Genomic DNA, 26,200 nt, shown 5'->3' with positions numbered 1-26,200 from the left:
CTGGCAAGTTTACTTCCAGTTTTGGTTTTCTTGAAAGCGTTGCAGCTGAAAAGAGCTAATTTTTTCACAAGACAGGAACTTTCTGTCAAAGAATATATAGGTCTGGAAGCAACACATATGCTGCATACAGTTTTTATGGCAATAATGTGGTATTTGGTGTGTTAGTGGACATGTGGGTTTTCACCTCGTGAAGTTTCTGTCTAAGTTGCGGCTGCTGATGTTGTGGCAATATTTTTAGCAGTCTGCTCCCTATCAGGTACCTTCCCCAAGTTTTGTGCTTGGAACGGCTTATACGGCGAGATTAAGATGAAATACTCATTTTGTCTTCCTGCTCATTGTTTGACACTACCCTCCTGCCCCCACATCTCATTTGAGCTCTTCAACCCTTCTCCCTAATTTTTTTCTCCCTCTTTGCATGTCTCAACTCTCTTTTCTTGCTTGCTGCCTTCCACCTTGCTGTTTGCCTCTCTTCCTTGTCCTTGCTTGCATCATTATTCTATTGTCTATGCACTTTTCTCCTGTTCCCTATCCCTTCTCGGGCCTCGGCTTTGCTGCAACTCAGTTGCCTGCCCTGTTGATGCAGAAATTGAGGTAGGAAATTTCCTTGATGGAGATGGATTTTTCCGTTTGCTTCTATTAGGATGTTCTTGACCCACCGCTCCATAAGAAGCACATTACTCCTCCTGATCAACAACAATAAGCTACAGTGTCCCATGCCACCGTATACTTGTTGTCCAGCTACCTGAGCTACACAAGGCATCTATGCTTAGTGATGGTTGTTCAGAACGAGGTCCAGCCCATTAGGGGAAAGTGGATTTGCAACCCTTCAAATAATTAATAATCCGAGAAAGGACTCCCAAGGAGTGAATGGGGCTGAAGGAGGGCTAGAAAACCCTCAAAACTCCAAGAGTGTGAGGCTGAAGGGGTGGAGGGAGTGAAAGATTGCAGTGGAGGCCAAAAATGAAAACACAGAGAGAGAGAATACCCATTGGCGCAAATCGCGATTTAGAATGGAGCATGTGTTACTTGAAACGGCCCGTTTCAGGGTCCCTTAAACGCATTTCAGACTGGCTTAAATGTTTCAGACAGCTGTTTCAGGGGGCTGAAACGTTTCAGCCCTGAAACGCCGTTTCTGGCTGGGGGTTTTCCTGAAACGCGTTTCGCGGCGCGTTTCATAACTATGGGCCAAAAAGGCTGACTCTGTTTGCTCCTACATGCCTTCTGTCAAGGGATTCTGTGTGATTTGAACTGAGCCAACTAAGACTCCTTTTTTATAGGCAGCAGGCACCTGACCAGGCCAACCTAGTCAATAATTTTTACCAAAACAGACCCCAGCTGACCTGGGTCTGTTAAGCTCGACCAACATCCAGGTCTGCCTATCTGTATATACCCCACCTGTTCCCAGGCCATGCCAGGCCTATAAATAGACCTGTCCCAATACTGCAAGGCTGCTGCAGGAGTGCTGCTGACCTGCGCAATGTTCCAAACACCCGCGTGCCGCACACTGTTCCAAAGACTGTACCAGCCCGTACTGCAAACCATGAACCAGGTTGTACACTAGGCAGAATTCCAGGTAAGTCTCCACACTAACTAGGGAAACTTAACCCTCAGCCTGCTCATATGGGACTCACAAATGGATCAGTGAACTTTTCTAACAGGCCTCGATGAAGAAGATCTCCATTTAAGATACTCATGTATGTTGGTTGATAAAGAGGTAAGATTTTATAACATTGTAGAACGAGCATGCATGGTTCTTAAGGGAAAGTCTCGATGCCTCATGAGTCATGAATCATGTGAATTGACTCATGAGGCAATTAGGGATCCCCTTAGGGACAGCTGCCTCAAAGGTTGTATGGATTTGTTGTGTCTTAGTTCATTAAAAACTAGCATTTAAATTGAACTGCAAACAACAAAGAGCTAAGAACGCTGCCAATAATGGAAATCCAAAAACTAGAGTCATGATTGCCAAGCTCCAAAGTTCGGATGACAAAAATCGCAAGAATTCAAGAGTCAAAGTAAGTCACGTGACAAAAACTGAAAATATATGACTCTTAACAAGAGAATAGAAATTTCACATAGTGTAGGAGCCTAGACTTAATCAAATTTCGTTCTTTCTTAGTCTCACAGCAAATAAAGGGACGATTGCTTTTCAAAGAGGATTTCAAAGAGGATGTAGAAGCTGGCTCAGCCCCCCTCCATCATCCACTCCCCTCAGCCCTTCTTTATAGCTCAGCTGCTACTCCTTCAGCCCTCTCTTTCAGCCCTCTTTCAGCCCTCTTTCAACCCTCCTTCAGCCCTCTCTTTCTGCCCTCTCTTTCCGCCGTCTATTCAGTCCTCTTTTAGCCTCCTTTGTTCAAGTTTCAGCCCTCCCTTTCAGCCCTTCAGCCCTCTTTCTAGTTTCAGCCCTCTTTCAATCCTCCATGGCTTCAAGAAGCCATCCTTGAGGCTTCTCCCAAGGCGGACTTCACCCAAGCAGATTTTCGGTGGAGTCAAGTTGATCTGCTGGGTTCCTATAACAGCAAGAAAGGAGGCGCTCGCCGCAGGTTCATGTCCAGGTGGTGTGGATTGAAAAGAGGTGGGATCCCTGATAGGGTGAAGGCCCATCTTCTTGGCATCAAGGGAGAGGGAATTACGCTATGTGGCGTAGTCTTTGAGGCAAAGAAAGCAAGGTTGGCACGAGAGGTTGAAGCATTTCCTCCCGTAAATAGACTAAAGAATATTGCATCCACAGGTGGAGGAGCTACTTCAGGGTCTCATGTGGCTACGGCAAAAAGGACTCCTCTTCCCTCCGCTACAGTTTCCTCTTCTGGGAGTGCACATGTTCTTGGAGCTACAGGTTCTACTCCTAGTGCATCTCCTTCACCTCTCCCACCTGCACGAAGGCAAGGAACCCTTTACACAACATGGCATCCACAATAGAAGGTACAGGTAGATTCAGCCATGGACCTTTTTTTTACTTGATCGGATTAGTTTCAATGTTGCAAGATCTACTTATTTCAAGGAGATGTTGGCCCACATATATCCCTCCCACTTTTGATGCATTGAGGGGAAAGCTTTGAGAGGATGAGGTGAAGGCAGTTTATGAAGCCATTCAGCCTGTGAAGGAGAAATGGCATAAGTGTGGGGTCACTTTGGTTGCAGATGGTTGGAGTAATGTGCGGAGTCGCTCACTTGAGGGCATTTTGGCATATTGTAGATGATCTTCTCTTTACATACACTCCATAGAGTGTGGAGTACAGCAAAAAAAAAGCAAATGTTTTGATGCAGATGTGGGCAGATGTAGTGGAATATGTGGGCCATCCGATGTTGTGCAGCTTGTTTCATATGGTGAAAATACCAACAAAGCTGCAGGTGCATTATTGGAGCAAAAGCATCCTCACATTCAGTGAAGTTCTTGTATTGCCCATTGTTTAAATAATTTGTTGAAAGATATTGGCCAATTGCCCTGGGTAAAAAATAGTATTGACAATGGAAGAGAGATAGTTGCATTTATTACACATCATCATTTTTCTCTCTCCTTGTATCGCAAGGTTGCAAGCAAGGAGCTCTTGAAGTATGCGGAGACAACGCTTGCATACAATTATCTGATGCTTCGAAGACTCATTGAAATGAGACTTGCACCTAAGTAGGTTGTGGCAAGCCCAAATTGGGATGCATGGCCCACTTATAGGCAGGCCCTTTGGTTGTTGGTCTATGACTTGTGTATAGGCAGCGATGGCTTTTGGGCTAATGCATCACACATGTATGCTTTGTGTTAGACGATTGTGTTGTTGCTGAAAAAGGTTGATGGAGATAAGCCTAATATTGGCAAAGTATATCAGGGGATGGATCGCATGATAGAAAATATCAGTGATAGAATCTCTATTCTCTAACACACACTCAGATCATGGGCGATGGCATCTGTTATTTCCTCCCAGCCTACTCTCCTGGATCGCACGTTTTTCAATTAATTCGTCCTTTTTCTTCCTCATGCATATCCACAAGACCCTCATTTTCCTAGATGGTTCCCCTTGCCAAATGTCATCATTTTAGCCTTTCCACTTGGTGCACCATTTACCCCTCTCTTGGGGCACATTGAAAACCACTTGCCCCTTGGCATTATTGCACATTTAGGTGCACCTAGGCCTTAGCACTCAGAACCACCTAGTCAATGCCATTTCACCCTCACCTAGGACCTTGGCAGTTACTTCTCTTGACCATTTCATTTACACACATAAAATATTACAGAAGTCGGTCATCTAAGAGAAAATGCCCACTTATCTTTCCGAGGTCATGCTATCTTGGCTAGAGCATAACATTCCTTCCCTCTTCAAGCATCAACGTCCTCGATGATGAAATCTGGGAACACTTTCCGTAACTGGTATACGGATTCCCAGGTAGTTTCCGATAGAGGTTGACCATGCCATGCAACCAACACCGTGGGTATCTTCCGATTTCGTATTTGCATTGTTCCTCGGTCCAGGATTCTTGTTGGTTTGCGTCTTGCATTATCCTCTATCTCCTGAAACAAAACCACACCTTCGAGTAGTGAGTCACCAATATGCAAAAATTTCTTTAAACGAGAAACATGAAATACTGGGTGCACCTTAGACCCCGGTGGCAAGAATGTTATGCTCTAGCCGAGATAGCATGACCTCGAAAAGATCGGTGGGCATTTTCTCTTTTTGTTCAGGGGTCAACCCGAACTTTGACCAAGCCCGGGCTGCCATTGGAGTTATTTTCCTTTTCACCGCAACGGTGGTACTTTTTTTACTGGTCCCTCAACCGGCTTCACCTGCTTGGTTTGGCCACTTGGCTGCGAGACACTTGTCTTTGAAGTCCATTTCCTCTGAAATCCCCCTTTTTTCGGGTACTCATACTGAGTCCCTGCCTGCACAAATCCACCAGATCTGCCTCTGGCATCCTCATAGTTCAAGGCTACTGCAATAGATTCATCTAATGTAGTCACATATTTAGCCCGAACTGCCATTTTGATCTTGTCGTTCAGTCCATAGATATAGTCTTTTAACTGAACCGACATAGGGAGAGGGTCTGTTATTTTCATGACACATTCCCTGAATTTGTCGGTGTACTCTGCCACCGACAGACTCGTCTGACAAAGATTTCTATAAGCATCCCAAGCTCGAGACTCTTCATCAGGTGGGAGAAAGTGTTTCTTAAATTCAGCTTTAAACCCTTTCCAGGTGGTAGGAGCAACTTGATCCTTCTGTTGCTTTATCCACCATCTATCCGCTGCCTCAATAAACAGGTGAGTGGCCTCACGGATTTTCTTTAGATCAGATCTGATTTCACAAATGGCGAAGGCTTCTTCCCACTTGTGTAACCAGACCTCGATCACATCAGAACTGCGCTCGGTCATCCGACCAGTGTACTTCTCCGGTCTATAATTAGCGATATTAGGCACTTTGACCCTCGCGCGCTCTGATGAGTGTATACTGGGCTCTGGCTCTGCTGGAGCTTTGCCCTTATCAATTCTAGACGGTCTAGCCGACAAGGCTTGCACCATCTTCCTGATCTCATTCTGACCAGCGTTCACTTGAAGCTGCTGGTTCATAATCTGCTGTAAAGCATCTTCTAATATCGAAATCCTACCGATCAAAGTAGGTGCTGTGTGATGCGACATTTGTTGCGTAGACCGTGCTCTAGACTCACTAGGATTCACCCTAGAATTTTGTCCTTCTGCCTCCATAGTTTAAAAAGGGAAAATGGTTTTTTTTTTTTCAGTCTTTTCTAGAACCCAAATAAAATATATATACACCTCTTTTCTATTTTGCTTTCTTGTTTTTCTTTCTCCTGCACACTAAACTCCCAAATATATAATACTCTGAACGTTCCTTTTACGGTGCAGGAATAACAGGACCATATATAAAACTGTAAAAGCTGTATCGAAAGAAGGTGCTCCCTGATTTCCTTCTCGAAATGTTGATTGATCCCCCTTGTCGTACTTATCTCTGGTTCGCTTTTTTTTAATATATCCCGAGTTCAACGATCGGGTTTTAAGCATCCTGGGCTAACCACGATCTTTTCCCTCCACCGTTAAAGATACCAAAGCGCCTGATGTCAGCTTCGATGTCATATCCAAACAAAGCCCCATCAACGGTTGGAAAGAAAAACGGTAAAACCGCGGAAGTCCAGTCAATGATTCAGCATCGTCGCTACCACCGACGGGTATCCAGTTGTCACTCGCCCCTGATGTGCGTCGTTTCACCGGCGACCTTCTGGAACTATGACGTAAATTAGCCACGGAAACTTGGCAGGCGATGGCGATGGCGACTCTTCCTACGTTGCCCGTTTCTCCTCACCTTGTCAATCCACCAGGATATCTAGGCCTACAGTTCGTTAACCGACGGAATCTTTGTAGGCTTATAGATGGACATCGCTCTGATGGAGGGAGGCCTACGTAAATGAGCGTAAGTGCCCGTCAACACCACACCACATTGTCATTGCAGAACATCAACCGGAGATGCGCGTCCACCTGCTCCCGTCACGTACAGCCTTCGTCACAACCAGCGATCCTCACGTCCCTCGCACGTCACGAACAGGTGATGCAATTGACCACCTTGCGTCACTTCTGCGCTTCAAGCCTTCCTTCCGTCACCTAACTCGTCGCTCTTCCTTTGCCTTGAGCTCTGATACCAATTGATAGAATCTCTATTCTCTAACACATACTCATGAGATCGAGCTAGATTATCAGTCACCCACGCTGATGTAACACACTAACTTCTAACTACAGACAAATCACGGGAGAAGCACCACTATTGTTCCACCCAGCCAACCTTGTTGAAACGTGAGAGCCAACTGAGAATTCCAAAAAAAACATACGTGAGAGCTCATTCTCATCTCTCTCTAGCTTCAACAAGCCCCATCTCCCTAGATGGATCTAGATGCCATATGTCATCATTATAGGGCCTTACTAATGCAACATTTCACCCCTCTCTTGGGATGCTTTAGTTTCCTTTGCCCCTAGGCACATTTATTGCATTAGACCCTTAGCCTTAGATCCACCTAGTCTGGTACTATCAACCCTCACCTAGGACCGGGCGATGGCATCTGTTATTTCCTCCCAGCCTACTCTCCTGGATCGCACATTTTTCAATTAATTCGTCCTTTTTCTTCCTCATGCATATCCACGAGACCCTCATTTCCCTAGATGTTCCCCTTGCCAAATGTCATCATTTTAGCCTTTCCACTTGGTGCACCATTTACCCCTCTCTTGGGGCACATTTAAAACCACTTGCCCCTTGGCATTATTGCACATTTAGGTGCACCTAGGCCTTAGCACTCAGAACCACCTAGTCAATGCCATTTCACCCTCACCTAGGACCTTGGCAGTTACTTCTCTTGACGATTTCATTTACGCACATAAAATATTACAGAAGTCGGTCATCTAAGAGAAAATGCCCACCGATCTTTCCGAGGTCATGCTATCTTGGCTAGAGCATAACAATCAGAGTGTTAGAGAAAGATCCCCAAATGTTGAGAGAGCTGGAGAACTTGGCCGTGAGCAGGTGGAACCAATACTACTCTCCCATTCAGCTGTGTTTGTGTTGTGGACCCAGAGTTTCAACACAAGGGAAGTGCACAACAAAGTGACACCCTCACTGATGATGATGATGATGATGAGAAGGAGGAGGAGGGGGAGGCGGAGGAGGAGGCATCAGATGATGATGATGATGATGATGAGGAGGAGGAGGAGGAGGAGGAAGAGGAGGAGGAGGAGGAGGAGGAAGAGGAGGAGGAGGTTGAGGCTTTTGGATTCTAGATTTTGATCATAGCATCATTGATGTAGCAGATGGCCTTGAGGCTTATAAACTAGGCTTTTTGGGTTTTGTACTTTCAAGTTTCGACATATATGAAGTTGGAAACTTTGAGCGATATATTCAATATTGGCATTTTGTAACTTGCCAATCTTTACTATTTAGCCTTTCTCATTGATTTCATATTTGTCATTTATTCCTCACTGCTCTAACTTCTAAGGTGATAGGTCTAAGTTCTATACTTGATCTTTCTTCAAAGTTGTAATTTTGTAGCTTGTGGTATGTGTTATGCTCCATGTTTTAAGTTAAAGGTAGGTTGTAGGCTGTATATAGTATGCGTGTGCTCAGCTCAAAATCCTTTTTTCTAAACCCCCATTGATGTCGTGGCATTTCCCCGTTTCAGCCCTTCTAGACACCCCGAAATGTTTCCATTCACGTTTCTTGTTTCCTCGTTTTCGTTGCCCCTAAGTATGAATCAACCTCACGTCTTAGATTTTTGGGAAGCCCCCTTTCTAGCTGTCTTTTTCCCAGCACTTTGCCTGATGTTTCTTGTTCACACTCTGTGAGTGGTTTTTCCGATGCCTGTGGATGAATAAAATCTGAGTGCTTCTTCTCTATCTTCTGCTTCATTTCTCTTAGTGTTGGCCCAGAGTGTGTGTGTGTCAAGAGTGAGATAGAGATAATTGAGAAGAGAGAGAGAATTGAGAAGTTTATTCGCTTGCATAAGGTTACTTCTTCAGTAGACCCTCAACTCTAATATCAGAGACAAGGGTGATACCCTTGTGTTTTGCTCCAATGAGCTGAAGAAAGGCGTCCCTCTAGGAAGGAGGAGATTCCGATTCAGTCAGGTGCTGTAATTTCACTTTTCTATTTGATGGTTGTACTCTGGTCAAAGTTTGTTAGGTCATTCTCAATTGCTTGCAATGGCCTCTCGCATGCCTATTCCTAACTTTGGAGAAAGTGGGAAATTGGATGGGGCTAACTATCTTATTTGGAAGGTGAACCTATGTAGTAATTTAGTTGCAAGGCTAGTATGGGGGATTACTAAAGGAACCGAGATGACGCCCAAGGACGTGATGGATCCGACAACAGATTCGTGACACCGGCAGACCTAGTAGCAGTGTGAGATTGGACACATAAATGCGGAGGCACTCTCCATGATAGTCGACAGCATTGCAGTTGGGTGGTCATCACTGCAATTGGGTGGTCATCCTCCACTTCCAGCTTGCAGATACCACAGCGAGGCCTAGAAGATCTTAAGGGATCTTTATGAAACAAATAACACATCACGCATCCTTTCCCTCCATTTTTATTGTTCACTATGCGGATGTAGGATGGAGACAAGATCCATGGCCATCTCACTAAGGTCAAGAATGTGACGAACCAATTGGTTGCAATCGGCCACACAATGATACAAGGCAGTTGGCTATGCTTGTGCTAGAGTCTCTCCCTAGAAGCTTCAAAGGTTTGTCACAACAATACAACAGTCTACTCCAACGACCTCTGAGCAGCTTGGGCCTCTATTGCTCCCACGATGGAGCTATGGTGGTGCGAGGCCTTCCTTGTGAGAGGGAAAGGCGGCAAGGGTAAGCTTGAAAAAAGAAAGCCCAAGGATGATCGTTACTAGAAGGGGCGTTCTATGACAATGGTGATAAAAGAAAGACGAATCGGGATCAAAAGTGTTTCTATTGTGACAAGCCGGCCCATATTGCAAAAGAATGTAGAAAGAAGAAAGCCTGTCAAAAGAGGAAGGAAGGTGATGAACCCAAAGAAGTGTCATCACAATGTAAATATCCTAAGTCAAGGTACAGTTGACCATTTATCTGATCATAATTAAAGAGTTTTCATTTGTGTCAATTATGGTCAAAGAGTTCTTTGAATGGTCAAAGAATTGACTACGGTCAAAGATACTTGACTTTGGTCAAGTAAACTTGATTTCGGTCGGGGAGACTTGGTTCATTACCAAGAGGGTTAACTGTGGTTAACCAGAGAACCACAGAGTTGACTACGGTCAGAGAGTGTTGACTTCGATCAACGAGACTTGGCATGCGCCAAGAGGGTTAACTACAGTTAACTAAGTTGTGCCAACTTCGGTTGGAGAGATGTGCCACCTTCGGTTCAAGAGACTTGGCCACAATTAAGGTTCCTCGACCATTGGTCAAAGCCTCCTTAATTATGATCAAGAGCATTGACTCCGGTCAACCAGAGAATATATATATATATATATATATATTAGCGCTGTTGCATGCAAATAATAATATGTGGACTAATCCTAGTCACGGTGGGCATCCCTACTGAACACACGTGCACACATAACAAATATATATTCTTATTTGCATGCAACAGCGCTAACAATTAATTGTTGCAGGTACTAAGAAGGGTTGATTTTCCAACAGAGAGAAAGAGAGAGAGAGAGAGATAGATAGATAGATAGAGAGAGAGAGAGTAAAGAAATAGCGATGGAGCTGTTCGTAAGATTGCAAAGAGCAGAAAGATTGCATCAGTAAGAAGTTTGTGAAAAAGCGGGAAGATTGCATTGGTATCAGAGCATGGCTTCACAACTCTTTGTAGCTGTGACGATCAAGTACGGGCTGCGTGCAAAAAGAAAACTCCACAAGAAATTGTGATGCAGGTAGAGATTTGGGGGTGTGAATATGTGGTCAGGCGTCGTGAAGGTGTAGACACGCCTTCACTAGAGACTTGTGCATCTGATGAAGAGCTGGACGACGGAGATCTCCACACAGCAACACGCCTCTCCGTGAAGTAAATTCTTCACGTGACGCTTACCTTGGCATGCATCTCCGGGTAGTCTCACAACGCTGAACGACCAAAAGGACCTGGAGAGATCTTTCAACGTTGTTTGGAGTTTCTGGTAGCGTGGAGGTTTTGCGAAGGCGAATTCTGCGCTGACGACCCCAAAGGAATATTCTCACGCGTGCACTGATGGTTGGCAAGCACAGGGTGTCGACTGGTGAACCACAAGAGAAGAGCTTTCGAGGTGTTCGTCGTGAAATAGATGCGAGCAAAGTTGTTCATCACAGTTTTGCGACGCTGACGGAAGTCCGTGACAACCTTGAAACTTTGCCAGAATTTTTCTCAACCTTAGGCTACGTTGACGTGGTGCCCAGCCAGGCAGCAAAGATGACATGGCAGGTCAGCAGACACGTGGCACACAGATGACGTGGCATACTCACGTGTGGTGCTGGCATGGCAGTACACGTGGCAGCCAGCTTAGATGCTGACATGGCCCTGACACGTGGCATACAGGTGGTTGACATGGCAACCAGACCACACATGCTGACATGGGAGACAGTTGAGGTGGACAAATTCGTTAATGTGGCAGACCATGGGTTAATCTAACTTAACCTTGGTTAGTGAACTGGTTAGAGGCCTAGTTAACTTGACCCAACCAGACTAGTCTAACCAGACTGTACCTAGTTCAGTTCAGTCAGTGGTCTAGTTACAGACCAACTAGACTGTTCTTCTAACCAGACCAGAACAGTACTAGTCTGGTTAGTGTAACTAGTCGGTTACTCATCCAGTTACTGTTTCAAAAAGAAAAGAAAAAAAAAAGAGACAGTCGCAGAGACAATTCTGGCCATCAGTTTCCACCTACCTGTCAGACTTTTTTCTGTCAGAAAAGTAACAGAAAAAGCAAAAAAATCAGAGATTTGCACAAGTAAAGAACATGCATGCCTTTGAGCAGTGAAAAAGGGGAAAACAGATGCATTGTGAATGTCATTTGCAGTAGCCAGAAAAGGGGCACACAGTTTTGAGTTCATGCCTTGAGTTGATAGCTTGTACTGGCACAAGTGTGAATGAAATACACCTCTTGTTGAGGTATTTTCTCTTTGAAAAGCAAAGGCTGAGTGCATCAGTTGCATACACCGTGTGTGTGAGAGTTTGCAGATCTCAGACAAGTTGCAGAGATGGCTTCACAGTAGCATGCCCAATCATCCCATGAGGGAATGGCAGAGTCTGATCAGGTACAGCAGGCTGAGGCTATACAGATAAATAAAGAGAATGCCTACAGAGAGTTGATTACTCAGTTGGGAGAGGCAACAAGCGATCCCTTGTTTCGCAAGATGGTACAACCTCTTTTCGAGGAAAAGCCAAAAAAGCCTCCCTCTGGAGCAGATCAGGAAGAAGTGGTGGGCAAAAAGAGGAAAAGAGCAGGTCCTTTTCCCAAGAAGAAAAAGGCGAAGCATCATCATAGTTCATCCAGTTCGTCTTCATCTTCTAGCTCTACCTCTTCATCCTCAACATCATCTCCTTCTTTTGGATCTTCAGAGCCAAAGAAGAAGAAGAAGAAGAAGAAGAAGTCCGGCAGGAAGGCAGAGACTAAAGAATTTAAAGATGGTGGGAAGTCAGTAAGATTTGCCACTTACAATGGCCAATATGGCCAAGTTGAAAAGGCAGTTTGATGCTGCCTTCAGCTTGTAAAATTTCAGTGAGTTCTCAAAGCGTCGTATGGTTGGTTTGCACTTGACTGGTACAGCCAGTGCATGGTGGATAGCTAAAACAGCCAACTATGTAGCCCTCAAGAAATGGAAGGACTTCAAGAAAGCTTTCTATAAACAGTTTATTCCCAAACAGTTTCGGGATCATGGCCTTCTTGGTTGGGAGAGCATTCATATGGAAGCACAAGATACAGTTGAGTCTTACAACCAGAAATTTTGGGACGCATACTTGCAGGTTTCGCCTTTCAAGAAAATTTCTGACATGACTCAACTCAAGAAGTACTGGGCCGGACTCACTCCAAAGATAGAGGCCCAAGTGAACACTAAAGATATTAAAGAAATATTAGATCTTATGCATTCGGCCAATGTGGCTAGTCTCGTGTACATGCAAGATCCTACTAGTGTGCCTTCACTACAGGCAGGGATACCGGGGGATAAAAAGCCAGTGACCCCCATGTTTGAAACAAGAGAGTTTCCCAAGGCTCAGAAGAGGGGATTTCAGCCTCAGAAGCCGAGGGGAAACCAGGTACAAAAGCCCTATAAGGGAAGACCGCAATTTACCCCTGAACAGATTGAAACTTTCAGGAAAGAGGGTAAATGCTTTAGATGCGGCAAAGAGGGGCATGTGGCTGCCCAGTGCCCAGAAAAGCCTTCAACTCCGAAGGGAAAAGTGGCAGAGAAGCCATGGGGACGGCACAAGTCAATAGCAGGAGGAATTCCTAACATTTTGGGTCATGTTTCAAACCCAGAGGATCAGAGGATCTAGCCTTGAGGCTAGGAATAAGGAGGAAGGAGTTGGGCAGGGCTCTAGATGCCGACGAGATGTTCTGTGGGAACCTTGTGCCAGTTACTCCCTTGATAGGGAAGCTCCGTCTTCATGTACAGAGTTATGTGGATCAGGAAGACTTCTTCATTTCTCCACTAAAACATCATGATGTAGTCTTGGGTATGCCTTGGTTCCATCGCAAGGCAGTGAAGTTGACTCTTCCTGAGGGAGTGCTCGAGTTTGTAAATAGGGGCAAAGTACATGGTGTGGTTGCTAGGAATAGAGGGGAAACTATTCCCATTATATCAAGTAGTTATGTTGGAAAAGAAATAAAGTCCGCAGTTTCAGCTTACATGGATTTTGTAAAAGAGAGAGAGATGGAAATGCATGCTGAAATAAGTGAGGCAGATCAGAATAAATTTTAGTTTCTTGAAATTTTTAAAGATTGTTTTTCTGCGCTTTGCCAGGGGCGTTACCCCCTGACAGACTTGAGGATCATGGTACAGAACTCATTCCTGGCAGTGAGCCACCCAATTGGCCCCCATACAGAGTTGGTGCAACTCAGTGAGAGGAGATTATGACTCAGGTGCAGGACTTGTTGTCCAAGGGGCTGATTCAGCTCAGTTCTTATCCTTTTTGTTCCCCTGTACTGCTAGTACAGAAGAAAGATGGCTCATTCCATATGTGCGTCGATTACCGCGCATTGAACAAAATGACCATCAAGAATAGATTCCCTATTCTGCGCATTGATGATGTGCTGGATTAGTTAAATGGAGCTTCAGTTTTCAGCAGAATAGACTTAAAGAGTGGCTATCACCAAGTGAGGATACAACCTCAGGATGTGCATAAGACAGCTTTCTGCACTACTTTTGGGTTGTATGAATATCTGGTGATGCCTTTTGGATTGACTAATGCCCCAACTACTTTCAATAGGATGATGGATCGCATCTTCCGACCCTACAGACAGTTCACTGGTACCTTCTTCAATGACATTATTGTCTTTTTGAAGTCCGAAGAAGAGCACAAGGATCATCTTGCTACAGTGTTTCAAGAGCTAAGAAATCATCAGCTCTATGCAAACAGCAAGAAAAGTGAATTCTTTCTGGAAGAGATCCATTACTTCGGGCATATAATATCCAAAGATGGGATACGGATGGATCCGACAAAGATCCGTGCCATTCAGGAATGGCCAGAGATGAAAATTGTGCATGAAGTTTGAAGTTTCCTAGGCATGTGTTCTTACTACAAAAGATTTATCCGGCATTTTGCAGATATAGCCACTCCACTCCATGATCTTACAAAGAAAAATGCCGCTTTCAGATGGGGAATTCCACAAAAGACAACATTCACCACACTCAAAGAGAGGCTGACCACAGAGCCAATCTTAATACCTCTAGATTTGTATCAGTCATTCGAGGTGGATTGTGATGCTTGTGGGGAATGTGCTGGGGCTGCATTGCATCAGGCCTATGAGAGCTGGAGACTCTGGGATGCAGACAGATATTTGGGAATCTATGAGAAAGAGTTGCTGGCTGAAATTCATGCCATCCATACATGGAAGCATTATCTTTTGGGTGCAGATTTTACTGTTAAAACAGATCACCGAGGTTTGAGATATTTCCAGACTCAGACAAAACTCTCCGAGAAGCATATGAAATGGGCAAATATGCTGAAACCAGCCTCAACAACGTAAAGGGTGGTAGGATCCATGTAAATACAACATATACAGTAAATAGACAAATAAATTTGCACCACACCACAAATCACAGGGGAGCTAAAGCGCTCCTACTAAAAAACAAAGACACCGATTGGCCCCAAACACTGGTGCCCCTTGCGGTATTTATTTAATATTCATTTGAAGCCAAGAGGCTAATTACAAAGGGAAGCTGCTCTACAGGCAAACCAATGCCCTCAGACTTCTCGTCCAGCCCACCCTGTAATTCCCTGCTCAACTTCAAACGATGAACGGCATCCAATCCCTAGGCAATCCTGTATCCTCAGCCAACCAAAGCATGCAACAGAGACGCCAATAGCATCCACTGTCTGAACCACTCTCGCAATCGCACATCCAAGTGCCCAACCAGCCAACATGGCTGAACAATTGCAAGACAAAGCCCTCAACAGCTGGACTCTGGTGCAATCAAACAACCAAGTACTTCCCAGCGGGTTGCCACAGTCTATAGCCTCCGTGGCCACTGCCCAACAGCATAAATCAACCCTTCTTCGCGAGGAAAGAAACCCAAACGCAATAACTAGCCGGCAACTAACCTGGGAACAGCAAAAGCAAGCAAAGACAAGCCCTCTTCTACCCCAAAATAAGAGCACTGGGCCTCTTTTGTAGTCCTGTGCTTAAAATAGCAGTTTTTAATTTTACCACTCTTTTGGCCCCCTGTTGCACACTTTGGCCCTAGGAATTAATTGCCTAGTAACTGGGCGCACATTTACTATTTTGAAGGGCGCACTAGGAATTTCGATTTCCCACCTAGAGGCTCAAGGCAGTCACACGCAAATTACGAAAGTTGCAAATCAAAAGTCCCATAATTTCACGTCCTCGTGACAAACCCCCCTCTTGAAAGAAGGCAAACGTCCTCGATTGCTTGCAAACCAAACAAAAAGAAAGAGTAGCAATGGAGCAAATGAAATAACCAAAGCTGAAATAGAAAAATAACCAAATCTGAAATACAGCCAACAATGCCATCAATAGATCAACCAAGTCTGAAATGAGAGCGACCCAACAGACCAACCAAACCTGAAAGGACAGCGTACCAATGCCGCCAACAGGTGAACCAATAATGAATATGTATCTGTAGAGCCTAGGTAACAAATACATAATACATTGCACATAAGATGCATCAAAACCAAGTGGCTAGGATACCAATCATAGAGGCCGTCACAACGAAGATATTGTCAGCAACCAATACCTCGGGTGAAACAAAATGGAACACCAAGTGTCCTCTAAGATACATGGGCGGGTCTGTACAACAAGAATGGAAGCTCAAACTCCCCCCCTGTGCATCAGTTAATGCTACAGACACCCGGCGCTCTGCTGAACCTGAATGAGCACCACGTAAAGTGGGCTAAAACTGGAAAGCCTCAAGATAAAGCTGTAACACCCGAGGAGTATCTGCTAACTCGTCCTCCTCCATCCACTTCGTATGCAATGATGAATAGTTACAAAGCTTCACCAAATAGCGTTGTACAATATTACCTTTTACCTTCCTTTCCCTATGTGCTAGGATCTACTCGGGTACAAGGATCTCATCCATGGACTTTGGCATACCATGATACTTGAAGATATTCTGCATGAACAACTTCGTCATATGATCTGTCCCAATCTTCTTCTGTACAGGAATGAAGTGCGCCTGCTTACTGAAGCGATCAATGATTGTCCATATTCCATCATTACCTGTAGGTGTCCTCGGCAAATCAAAAATAAAATCCATGGCTATGCTCTCCCATGGTCCATCGCGTATGGGCAAAGGATGTAACAGTTCAGAAGTCTTCTTGCCATCGTACTTCGCCTTCTGACAGGTTAGGCACGTGCGGACATACTCATCAATATCGCGACGCAGTGTAGGCCAATAAAAGAAATGCTCCGCTGCCTTAGCTGTAGCATCAATACCTCGATGTCTTGCATATGGTGGATCATGACATTCCCTCATGACCTTTTGCCTTAGTTGCTTAGCTACACATAACCTGCCATGCATCATCATAAACCCATCCTTAAACACATAATGTTCGTGCCGTAGTCCATTAATAAGCTGGTCATAGATTTCAGCAAATTGCTCATCTTCCGCATAGAAATCCTTCATTTCATCCAACCCATTGTGATAAGCAATTGTCATAGCTGAAACTTGTGGCTTCGTGGACAAGGCATTTTCAACCACATTCTTCTTGCCCTCCACATGTACAATCTGAAAATGAAACATGGACAAGAAGTTTGCCCACCTCATGTGCTTCTCGGAGAGCTTAGACTGTGTCAAGAAGTAGCGCAAAGATTGATGATCCGTCTGTGCTGTAAAATCAGCTCCCAATAAATAATGCTTCCAAGTGGATAAAGCATGAAGGACAGCCAACATCTCCTTCTCATAAATCTATAAATGCAACTCAGCTGGCTGTAGAATGCGGCTCTCATAAGCTATAGGATGCCCATCCTGTGTGAGAACAGCTCCAATACCATTTTTACTGCAAGCATCCGCATGCACATGAAAAGACTTCCTCAAGTCTGGTAAAATCAGCACCGGATCTGTTGTAAGCTTGCGCTTCAACTCCTCGAAAGAGTCATTCTCCGCTTGTGCCCACTGGAAAGGTCTCTCCTTCTTGGAAAGCGCATGCATACGGGCTGCAATTTCTGCAAGGTGACGGATAAAACGACGGTAGTAGGAACACAAACCCAAGAAACTACGAACCTCGTGCAAATTCTTTGGTTGTGGCCAACTCCGTATTGCTTCCACTTTAGTTGGATCCATACGAACCCCGTCCTTGGAAACAATACGCTCCAGAAAATGAATCTCAGTCATGAAAAACTCACTCTTCTTGGGGTTTATGAGCAACGTTTGCTTCCTGAGCTCAGCGAACACAATCGTGAGATGCTCCCAATGCTCGTCTTCATCTTTTGAAAATACAATCATGTCATCAAAGAAAGTACCCACAAAGGCTTTGTGGTCTCGAAAGATCCTGTCCATCATACGATTGAAGGTGGCAGGAGCATTAGTGAGTCCGAAAGGCTTAACCAAAAACTCATACAACTCAAAAGAAGTCTTGAACGCCGTCTTATGGATATCCTCCGAACGTATGTGAACCTGATGGTACCCACTTTTCAAATCAATGCGGCTGAAAACAGCTCCCCCCTTCAACCTATCCAGAATGTCATCGATTTTGGGTATAGGGAAGCGATTCTTAATGGTGATTTTATTCAGGGCGTGGTAATCAATACACGTACACCAAGAACCATCCTTCTTTTGAACCAGCAGAACTGGAGAGCAATAAGGTGATGAACTTGGTTGAATCAGCCCCTTCTCCAAAAGTTCATTTACCTGACTCATGATCTCTTGTTGTTGCGCCGCACTAACTCTGTAAGGTGGTCTATTGGGTGGACTATTGCCATGTATGATGTCAATCCCATGGTCCTCTGGCCTTTCTGGTGGAAGCTCACTAGGCAACTCATTAGAAAAGCAATCTGAAAATTCAGTTAGAAAAACAGCCCTTTGCTTTTCTAAACGGGAAACAGTATGCTCTTCATCTACAGGGGGTATCTCACGAGCAAAAACCATGTATGCAGAAATATGATTTTTCATTATAGAATTAATGGCAGAAGCCGTTACAACTGGGACAGACTCCCCTTTTAATTTCGTGTCAATTACATGGGTCTTCCCCTTATGCAAAACTGTATTTTTTCTCTTCTTGGCTTCGATCACCGCATCCCAACAATGCATCCATGGCATACCCAACAAAACATCACAACTTGCAAGTGGCATAATGTAAAAATCTTTGCTGTCCACAAAATACTGGATATGCATGTGCAACTTCCCTATAATAGGTGTGACAGGAGTAGTGAGCTCCGGGTTAGCCATAGATCAAAGCAAATAAGGGCTGTTTGATCCCAAACCTTATCTCAAGTTCTGCATAACTCAGTTTCCTCACCTTCTGATCACATCAGGCATCAACCCAGCCATGGTCTTCTGTTTCTTCCCTTTTTGATCACCTTTTCTTGCCTCAGCCTTCTCCTCTTTCCACTGTGGGCAATCCCGAGATATATGACCTGGTTCTATGCATTTGAAACACTTCTTTTCCTCAAAGAGAGTTCTCCGCTCCTCTTTACTCAAATACTCGGATGCCTTTTTATTATTTTGTCGCCTCCTTGCAACAAACGCAGCCTTATGACGATTGGCCTTCTTCTCTATTTTGGAAAATTGGAATCCAGTTTTCTTATCTGTGTCATCTTTCTTAGCTTCTTGCTTGTCCACCTTTGAACCCCGAAGTCTTCCCCTGCATCAAAGCATAAGCCGTGCTAGCATTCTTGATAAGTTGAGACATATTAGAAACTTGGGTCTTCGTGCAATAGTCTCTCAACTCCTTAGGCAGCCCGCAACAATATTTCTCAACCTGCTCAGTGAAAGGAACAAGCTTGTCTGTAGAGAGGATGAGGAGGAGGTAACCTCTGGCAAAGTAGGTAAAATAGGCAACAAAGGGGAAGAGGTGACATAGGGCTGTGAGAGGGAGAGAAAAAAGGGTGGAGAAGGGGTAGGAGAAGAAGGAACCTGAGAGGGGAGGGGTGAAAAAAACTGCGGGTACAAAGTAGCTATGGGCGAAAGATGAGATAATGGAGCTGAAACCGGTGAACCTGCGACTGGGAGTGCGGGCACTGCGTTGGGCAGAAGATGGGACAATGGAGCTGAAACCAGTGTACCTGCGACTGGGAGTGCGGCAAGTGCGGGCAGTGCGCTGTCCTTTGTAGAAGATGCGAGTCCTCTTCTACTATAGTGCAGCATCTCGGTCGTGGCGGCCATTGATGTTGCTGCTGTTGCTGCTTCTGTAACATGCTTGACGGTGTCAGCCATTTTTAATTACGGGAAGCCGGCAACATTGAAAAGCGGGAAGAAAAGTTGGGGTTGGGGCTGCCCCCCCAAAAAAAAAAAAAAAAAAAAGAGGGTGGGTTTGGGGCTGCCACACCCAAAAAAAAAAAAAACAAAAAAAGGGGGGGGGTCGGGGCTGCAAGTGCGAGGGTGTGAGCGGGGGGGGGGCGGGGGGTGAGTGGAGGGGTGAGCGGGGGGACTGAGCGGAGGGGTGAGTGAGGGGGGGGGCTGAGCGGGGGGCTGAGCGAGGGGCTGTGAGGGCTGTGGGGGCTGAGCGGGGGGGGTGAGCGGGGGGGGGGCGGGGGGTGAGCGGAGGGGTGAGCGGGGGGATTGAGCGGAGGGGTGAGTGGGGGGGCTGAGCGGAGGGGTGAGTGGGGGGGCTGAGCGGAGGGGTGAGCGGGGGGACTGAGCGGAGGGGTGAGCTGAGGGCAAAGGAGCAGCAAGGAGGGGTGAGCGGGGGGACTGAGCGGAGGGGTGAGCGAGGGGTGAGCGGGGGGGCTGAGCGGAGGGGTGAGCAAGGGGGAGCGGAGAGAGAGAGAGAGAGAGAGAGAGAGAGAGAGAGAGAGAGAGAGAGAGAGAGAGAGAGAGAATGCTGGTATTCTAAGAAACAGGGTGCTCTAGCGAGATAAAGACCTGCACCTGTACAACGATCGAAGCCAATGGCAATTGTCAAGACTACACAAACATTGAACGAAATAGAAGCCTGCGTCACTAATAGCAATCATTACAACCACATTGAAATTCTGACGGAACCCGATAGCAGCCTGACCATGGAATGCAGAATAGTTGTAGTAGCATCGCTCGTCGAATGAAGCAGGGGCTTGCGAACTACAATTGCAATGCCACAAAAAGCAAGGGCATGCGAACTTCAAGCAATCATCGACCAATGCTCGAGTACGATACTTGAGCGGCTTCATACCCAACGATGGAGTGCGATAGACTACGCAAGGCGCTTATAAAGATGCCCGCATGCATTCCAATTTGGAATGTCTTTACACACGCATGCAAACCACTGAAATGTTGGTGGATTGTTCCGTTAGAGCAACATATGGTGGACGAAGGTTCATCGCTAGCCTCGTTGCTGATCACCACAAGCTTTGCATGCACCATCGTTCATCACCACAAGGTCTGTCTAACGATATGTGGTGTGTCTTCATCGCCGCACTTGTGAACCCTCATATGAGGAGAACATGGGGGAGTATGATTATTATACTAGATGGGACATACATGGAAAGATTAGGGCTGCCATGTGGCCAGCAGATTGGCTGCCACATGGCAGCACATAGATCTATTGTTAGGTCAAGCTTTGTAAAGGTACTTGAGCTGGTATAATAGCAGGTGCGGAGGGTAATGCGGGTTGTACGACAACATGTATATCAGGCCGGTAGAGGCAGGAGTTCTGTGACTGGTCGGCAGTTTGGCTTGTAGATGATATGGCAGTGTATCTTGATAGAAGGGTAGACAACTTCAGAGCATTTGTTTTAGCAATGGAGGTGTTTCGCCTCACTTGGGGAGCTCTTATTAATTGGCACAAGTCCTACGGGGTTTTAATCAGTGATTTACCACACCTTGACTAGAGACCGCATGGACATTTTACTTAGGTACTTAAAGGGATTGCAGGGCAATACTTGGATTGCCATGTAGGGCTGCAGCCTGGTCAACGCATTTGAGAAGTAATTGGCACAGCTATTCCTGAGCATTCAGAGAAAGTTCTTGCATTAAAGCTCAGCTAGGCTATCCTTGGTAGGTAGAGTAGTGGTTGTCAACCAGGTTTTGCTTGCTACTATGTGGTACATAGCCTCTTGCTGGATCATCCAATGGCCAGGTTAAGCGACTCATCAAAACTTCATTTGGTCAAGAGGGGATGGCTTGGAATGTCATTATTCAGCCAAGCTCCAAAGGAGGGTTAGGCATTGTGGACTCAGGGCTCCAGAGCAGAGCGTTGCTTGTGAAAGTCATTATTTGAGGCATGTTGCTTGGCAGTATGCCGTGGAAGGAACTACTCCTTTACAAACTTAATGAGATCCTGCCAGACTTGGGAGATGCTTGGGAGTCCAGTACTAGGCGATTTTTTCTAGGATGAGGGCAACTCGCTTGGATATGAGCTAAGAGGTGAGATTTACTGTAGCTATTCGTAGGGCTTGGGATGCAGAATGAGACACTTTTTCTGAAGCATCCCATGTTGTTTGAAGAGAGGAGGCGACAGCCTCTCCTTTTCAACGATCTTATCGGTTTGCTGTCTGAACATACCATTGGGCAGAGACCCAACCTTTGTTGGGGAGGTTTCTCTCAGACCACGGCTAGCATAGTGGGAGAGTGCTTTTTTTTTTCACGGAGTTGCTCCCACTTGCATTGAGATAGAGAATTCAAGGGCTTAGAGGATCGCAGACCATGATAAAGGAGATTGTGCATGCTCTGAGGATTGGAGGAGCCATTTGTTGTATGGGCTCCTTTATGGCTTGGGTATTTTATGAGGCATGAGATCTTGGTATTGGCGGTGGATACTTAAGTCAGTCTTCTTTAACATTTATGGTGCAAGACGACGGTAGGATGCAGACACGTGGTCAGAATGGAGGACTTTGGAGGATGTACACCTCAGAGGGCCAGAATAGTAGCTCAGTATCAGAGGAGGTTGTATAATGATACAGCTCTATGCGCAACAAAGGAGGCGGCTTGGTGGTTGGAAATGAGACCCTTACAAAGGATTCATTGGGACCTAGGAGAGGGGTTTCGTAGAGACTCTTTCATTCAAGATGGCCTCGATATTTTTTTTCCCAGCTATTTAGATCGGGAGGATTGATGGCATACCAACCGCAGCAGTGCAGTGGCACAAACAAGGACTCTTTGGAGGCTTGTTGAGGGTTTTTGGTGCAGGCTCGAGGACTATTACAAGCCAACGAGGATCTCCCACTTCCTTTGGCAGTTGGCGCATATAGAACCCTTGCAGTGGGCACATGCCTTGGGTTTGGTTGTTTTCCAGTTACATGCTCACGATTGGTTTCACGAAGGAGTCTTAGAGGCATTGCATTTGGGATCACCCACTAGCACAAGAGCTTTGAAGAAGAGTTTTGAGGATGGTCTCCACTAGGATTCGGGATGCGACAGTGGTGACCTAGGGAGCGGTGGCTTGAGCTACAAAGTATATACTTGTGGGTACGAGGACATTCAGGGGAGTTTGTCCTTCAGATTGGTAGGACAAGAGCTACCCTTCATGCATACCTAGACACCATCATAGATGAGAGCTGATAGTGAGCATCGTTGCCTGGTACATGTTGACAGCTAGGTGCAAGCAGGCCATAGAGCAGCAGACCACATCAGCCTTGGAGACATTGGCCCACATTTGGCTAGATACCATTCATATTCTCAGAGGGGGATAGTATAGGCTCCAGGGAGACTCAGATTGTGCTATGCGCAGGAGGGAGGCTTTCATCAGTATATGGGAGCCATGCCCTTTCCTTCATTTCATAGATGGTGGTACAATATGACATTATAAACCAACAGAGTGGCTATTTGTTCAGCCCTTTGTACGAAGTAATCCCCATAGAGTGGCCAGCCAAGGGGACATCCTTGTAGCTTTGATATCAAGGGGGACTTGTATTTTCCTCGGTGTCCGTGTCACTAAGGAATTTATTAATAGATTCTTTGAAAAAGAAAGAAACTATCCGCATTGGAGCTAGTGTGAGATTTTGTTGTGTTTTCCCCATAAATACTTTGTAACTTCAAAAAAACAACCCTCTCAGCATAGAAAAGCTGGTTAATAAATGTCATTGCGCTACATTAATACAATAAGCATGCAATGGTTTTTTAATGTGTTTCTACCGTTTCATCTTTATGAGTAGTGCTGTCATTGCATTTATGCTTATATATATTCAGCTTTGAAATTTAATGGTATAATTCTGTTGGAGAGATTGATCTAAGGTCCATATTAGTGATTCCAATCATCTGTTTCTGCAGAAGACAAAAACTCCAGAGGAGACAAGGATAGCTCTAGAGGCTTGGCTTCCAAAAGAAGAATGGATGGAAATCAACCCTCTTCTTGTAAGTTGTCTCAATGTCTTCATTGCTTTAGTTTCCACAGTACTATGCACCTTCAAAGCTAAGTCAATTTCCTACGTTGGTTTTTGTAATGGTTTGAAGTATTGTCATGAGACTAAACCTTAAATGTGGTTTAGAAACCCACCATAATTTTTTGTCAAGAACTCAACAGGCGTCTCATAGCTTAACCAGAATTCAGCTCTTGCCATCTGCTTTATTGATTCTCTCGGCTAGCAATCTCTTACATCCACCTCATACCTTTGGTGTCATGATGTAAAGCTTCATGAAGTTAGCTTTTTCTGATAAAGCAGCTTTTTGACAGAATTTAGTACTAGCATCATCGATTGCTTTGAGCCTTGGTGAACCATCTCCATTTTACTTTGATGGAGTCATAAGGATGCATGGCATTTGTGTGTGAATTTTTAGGAAGTCCTACTTTACAGCAGCCTCGTTTTTTCTTCAAGAAGTATGCAGAGGCTTCCAACTTCGTCCATATTCCTGTTGGTTTTACCTTTACATAGACATGCACACATGCTTGAAGGTAGCAATCAGAAGCATACTGGAATAGAAGCTAGTAGAAATAAAGAGAAGACATCAACTTTAGACTTGTGATTGAGACTAATGTAGATAAACAACGGACATTATTGAAGAAGCGACTTTCAAAGAATAGAAAGCTTGGTTGGCATAGCATGCCTTGACATGAGAAGATAAATTTGACATTTGAGAGCTGGAAAAGAGCATCTGTAGAAGAAGTTTCTGTGATCAGCCTGCTCCCATAACTTTATTTCTTGTGACAGCTAGCAAAGACACTGTAATGTTTCTTGAAGAGCAGTGATGGGAAGGTGAGACAGCTGAACTCATAGTTTCAAAGGCAAAGATCAAGGAGGCTCTGCTAGGGAAATTAAAGAAGCATCTTTACATCTGTGGTTTGGAAGATTCTGTATAAGAATGAGCTCAAAAGAGACTCATAATCATCTCCACATAAAAAGATACTCTATAGATGTCTGAACACGAGAGGCACACTTTTGACATGTCCTTGTAACAGTTTGCAGATCTGACATGATAGGGTAGTACCTTTGGAAGTCACTGCTACACATGCATCTGCACATAGATATTGCGGAGGAGAAGAAACGATTGATGTAAGGAATGGGCACAGTGAAGGGCATAGGCATAACATGGAATACAACTACAAACCTTGTAATACCAGAGGATGTACAAAAAATAAACATCAATGATATTGATGCCTTAGTCAATACAAAGCTGAAGAGATGTGTCCTTTGAGGAAGAAGGAAATTTGAGTTTTACAGAGTTATAGTGAAAGTAGGCTTGGATGGAAAAAATCATTGAATTTTTATGAAGATTAGATACACTCAAGAACCCTATGGACCAATGCAAACAAACATATGGAAAAGGGGACTTCTCATTGTGAAGTTTAAGTGGCATAAACAAAAAATGGAAATACCAAAATCTACATAACATTTCCAAGGCCATTAGATGCTGAATAATTTATTTCTGATACATGCCTATGGCATGAGAGACTCAACAATAACAGCCCCGTTGTCATAGGAGTCAAGATCATGCAGCCCTCTGTTGACCGTTCCAGTAAGTACAATGCTGTTATCATGCCGGAAGCTATACACGGCACAATAATAACCATAAAAAATGACTCTATAGCCCTTTTTTGCTATGGCTTAAATAGGAATTAGATTAAACTTTATTCTTGGAACATACATAACTTACAAAAAAGTGATTGCATCACTTCAGACTGAAGTGACTTCTACTTGACCGATCCCTCTTATGGGATATGATACATTATTGGCACATGTAACTATGTGCCCCTTAGGTGCATCATCCAAGGACTGAAATAGCTTCTTCATAGGAGTCAAGATCATGCAGCCCTCTGTTGACCGTTCCAGTAAGTACAATGCTGTTATCATGCCGGAAGCTATACACGGCACAATAATAACCATAAAAAATGACTCTATAGCCCTTTTTTGCTATGGCTTAAATAGGAATTAGATTAAACTTTATTCTTGGAACATACATAACTTACAAAAAAGTGATTGCATCACTTCAGACTGAAGTGACTTCTACTTGACCGATCCCTCTTATGGGATATGATACATTATTGGCACATGTAACTATGTGCCCCTTAGGTGCATCATCCAAGGACTGAAATAGCTTCTTCATAGGAGTCAAGATCATGCAGCCCTCTGTTGACCGTTCCAGTAAGTACAATGCTGTTATCATGCCGGAAGCTATACACGGCACAATAATAACCATAAAAAATGACTCTATAGCCCTTTTTTGCTATGGCTTAAATAGGAATTAGATTAAACTTTATTCTTGGAACATACATAACTTACAAAAAAGTGATTGCATCACTTCAGACTGAAGTGACTTCTACTTGACCGATCCCTCTTATGGGATATGATACATTATTGGCACATGTAACTATGTGCCCCTTAGGTGCATCATCCAAGGACTGAAATAGCTTCTTTATAGGAGGTGATGTGCTTAGAACGACTAATTCGACTAGAATCAACCACAGATAAAGCTGCATGTGACAACAAAGGCCCACAACCAGCAATATTTGCTGCCTCATGG

The 26,200-nt window shown here is 44.7% G+C and overlaps 1 protein-coding gene across 6 annotated transcripts in view; it reads left to right on the top strand.

The window, feature by feature from the left end:
- The window catches only part of LOC147898851 (endonuclease III homolog 1, chloroplastic-like), a 95,670-nt gene that overhangs the window by 37,293 nt on the left and 32,177 nt on the right, over positions 1-26,200 (top strand). For all 6 annotated transcript variants that reach the window (XM_087378972.1, XM_087378974.1, XM_087378976.1 and 3 more), the window contains one exon: positions 23,513-23,596. In XM_087378972.1, the coding sequence (XP_087235098.1) occupies positions 23,513-23,596 (84 nt within the window). The remainder of the gene's footprint in view (positions 1-23,512; positions 23,597-26,200) is intronic.

The sequence above is a fragment of the Dipteris shenzhenensis genome, chromosome 9 (genome assembly GCF_047967505.1).
Source record: "Dipteris shenzhenensis isolate YYH24624 ecotype China chromosome 9, Dip_SZ_1.0, whole genome shotgun sequence".
In the NCBI taxonomy this organism is placed as follows: domain Eukaryota; kingdom Viridiplantae; phylum Streptophyta; class Polypodiopsida; order Gleicheniales; family Dipteridaceae; genus Dipteris; species Dipteris shenzhenensis.
The sequence above is the reverse complement of the archived record's forward strand: the minus strand, read 5'-3'. Positions and strand labels throughout refer to the sequence as shown.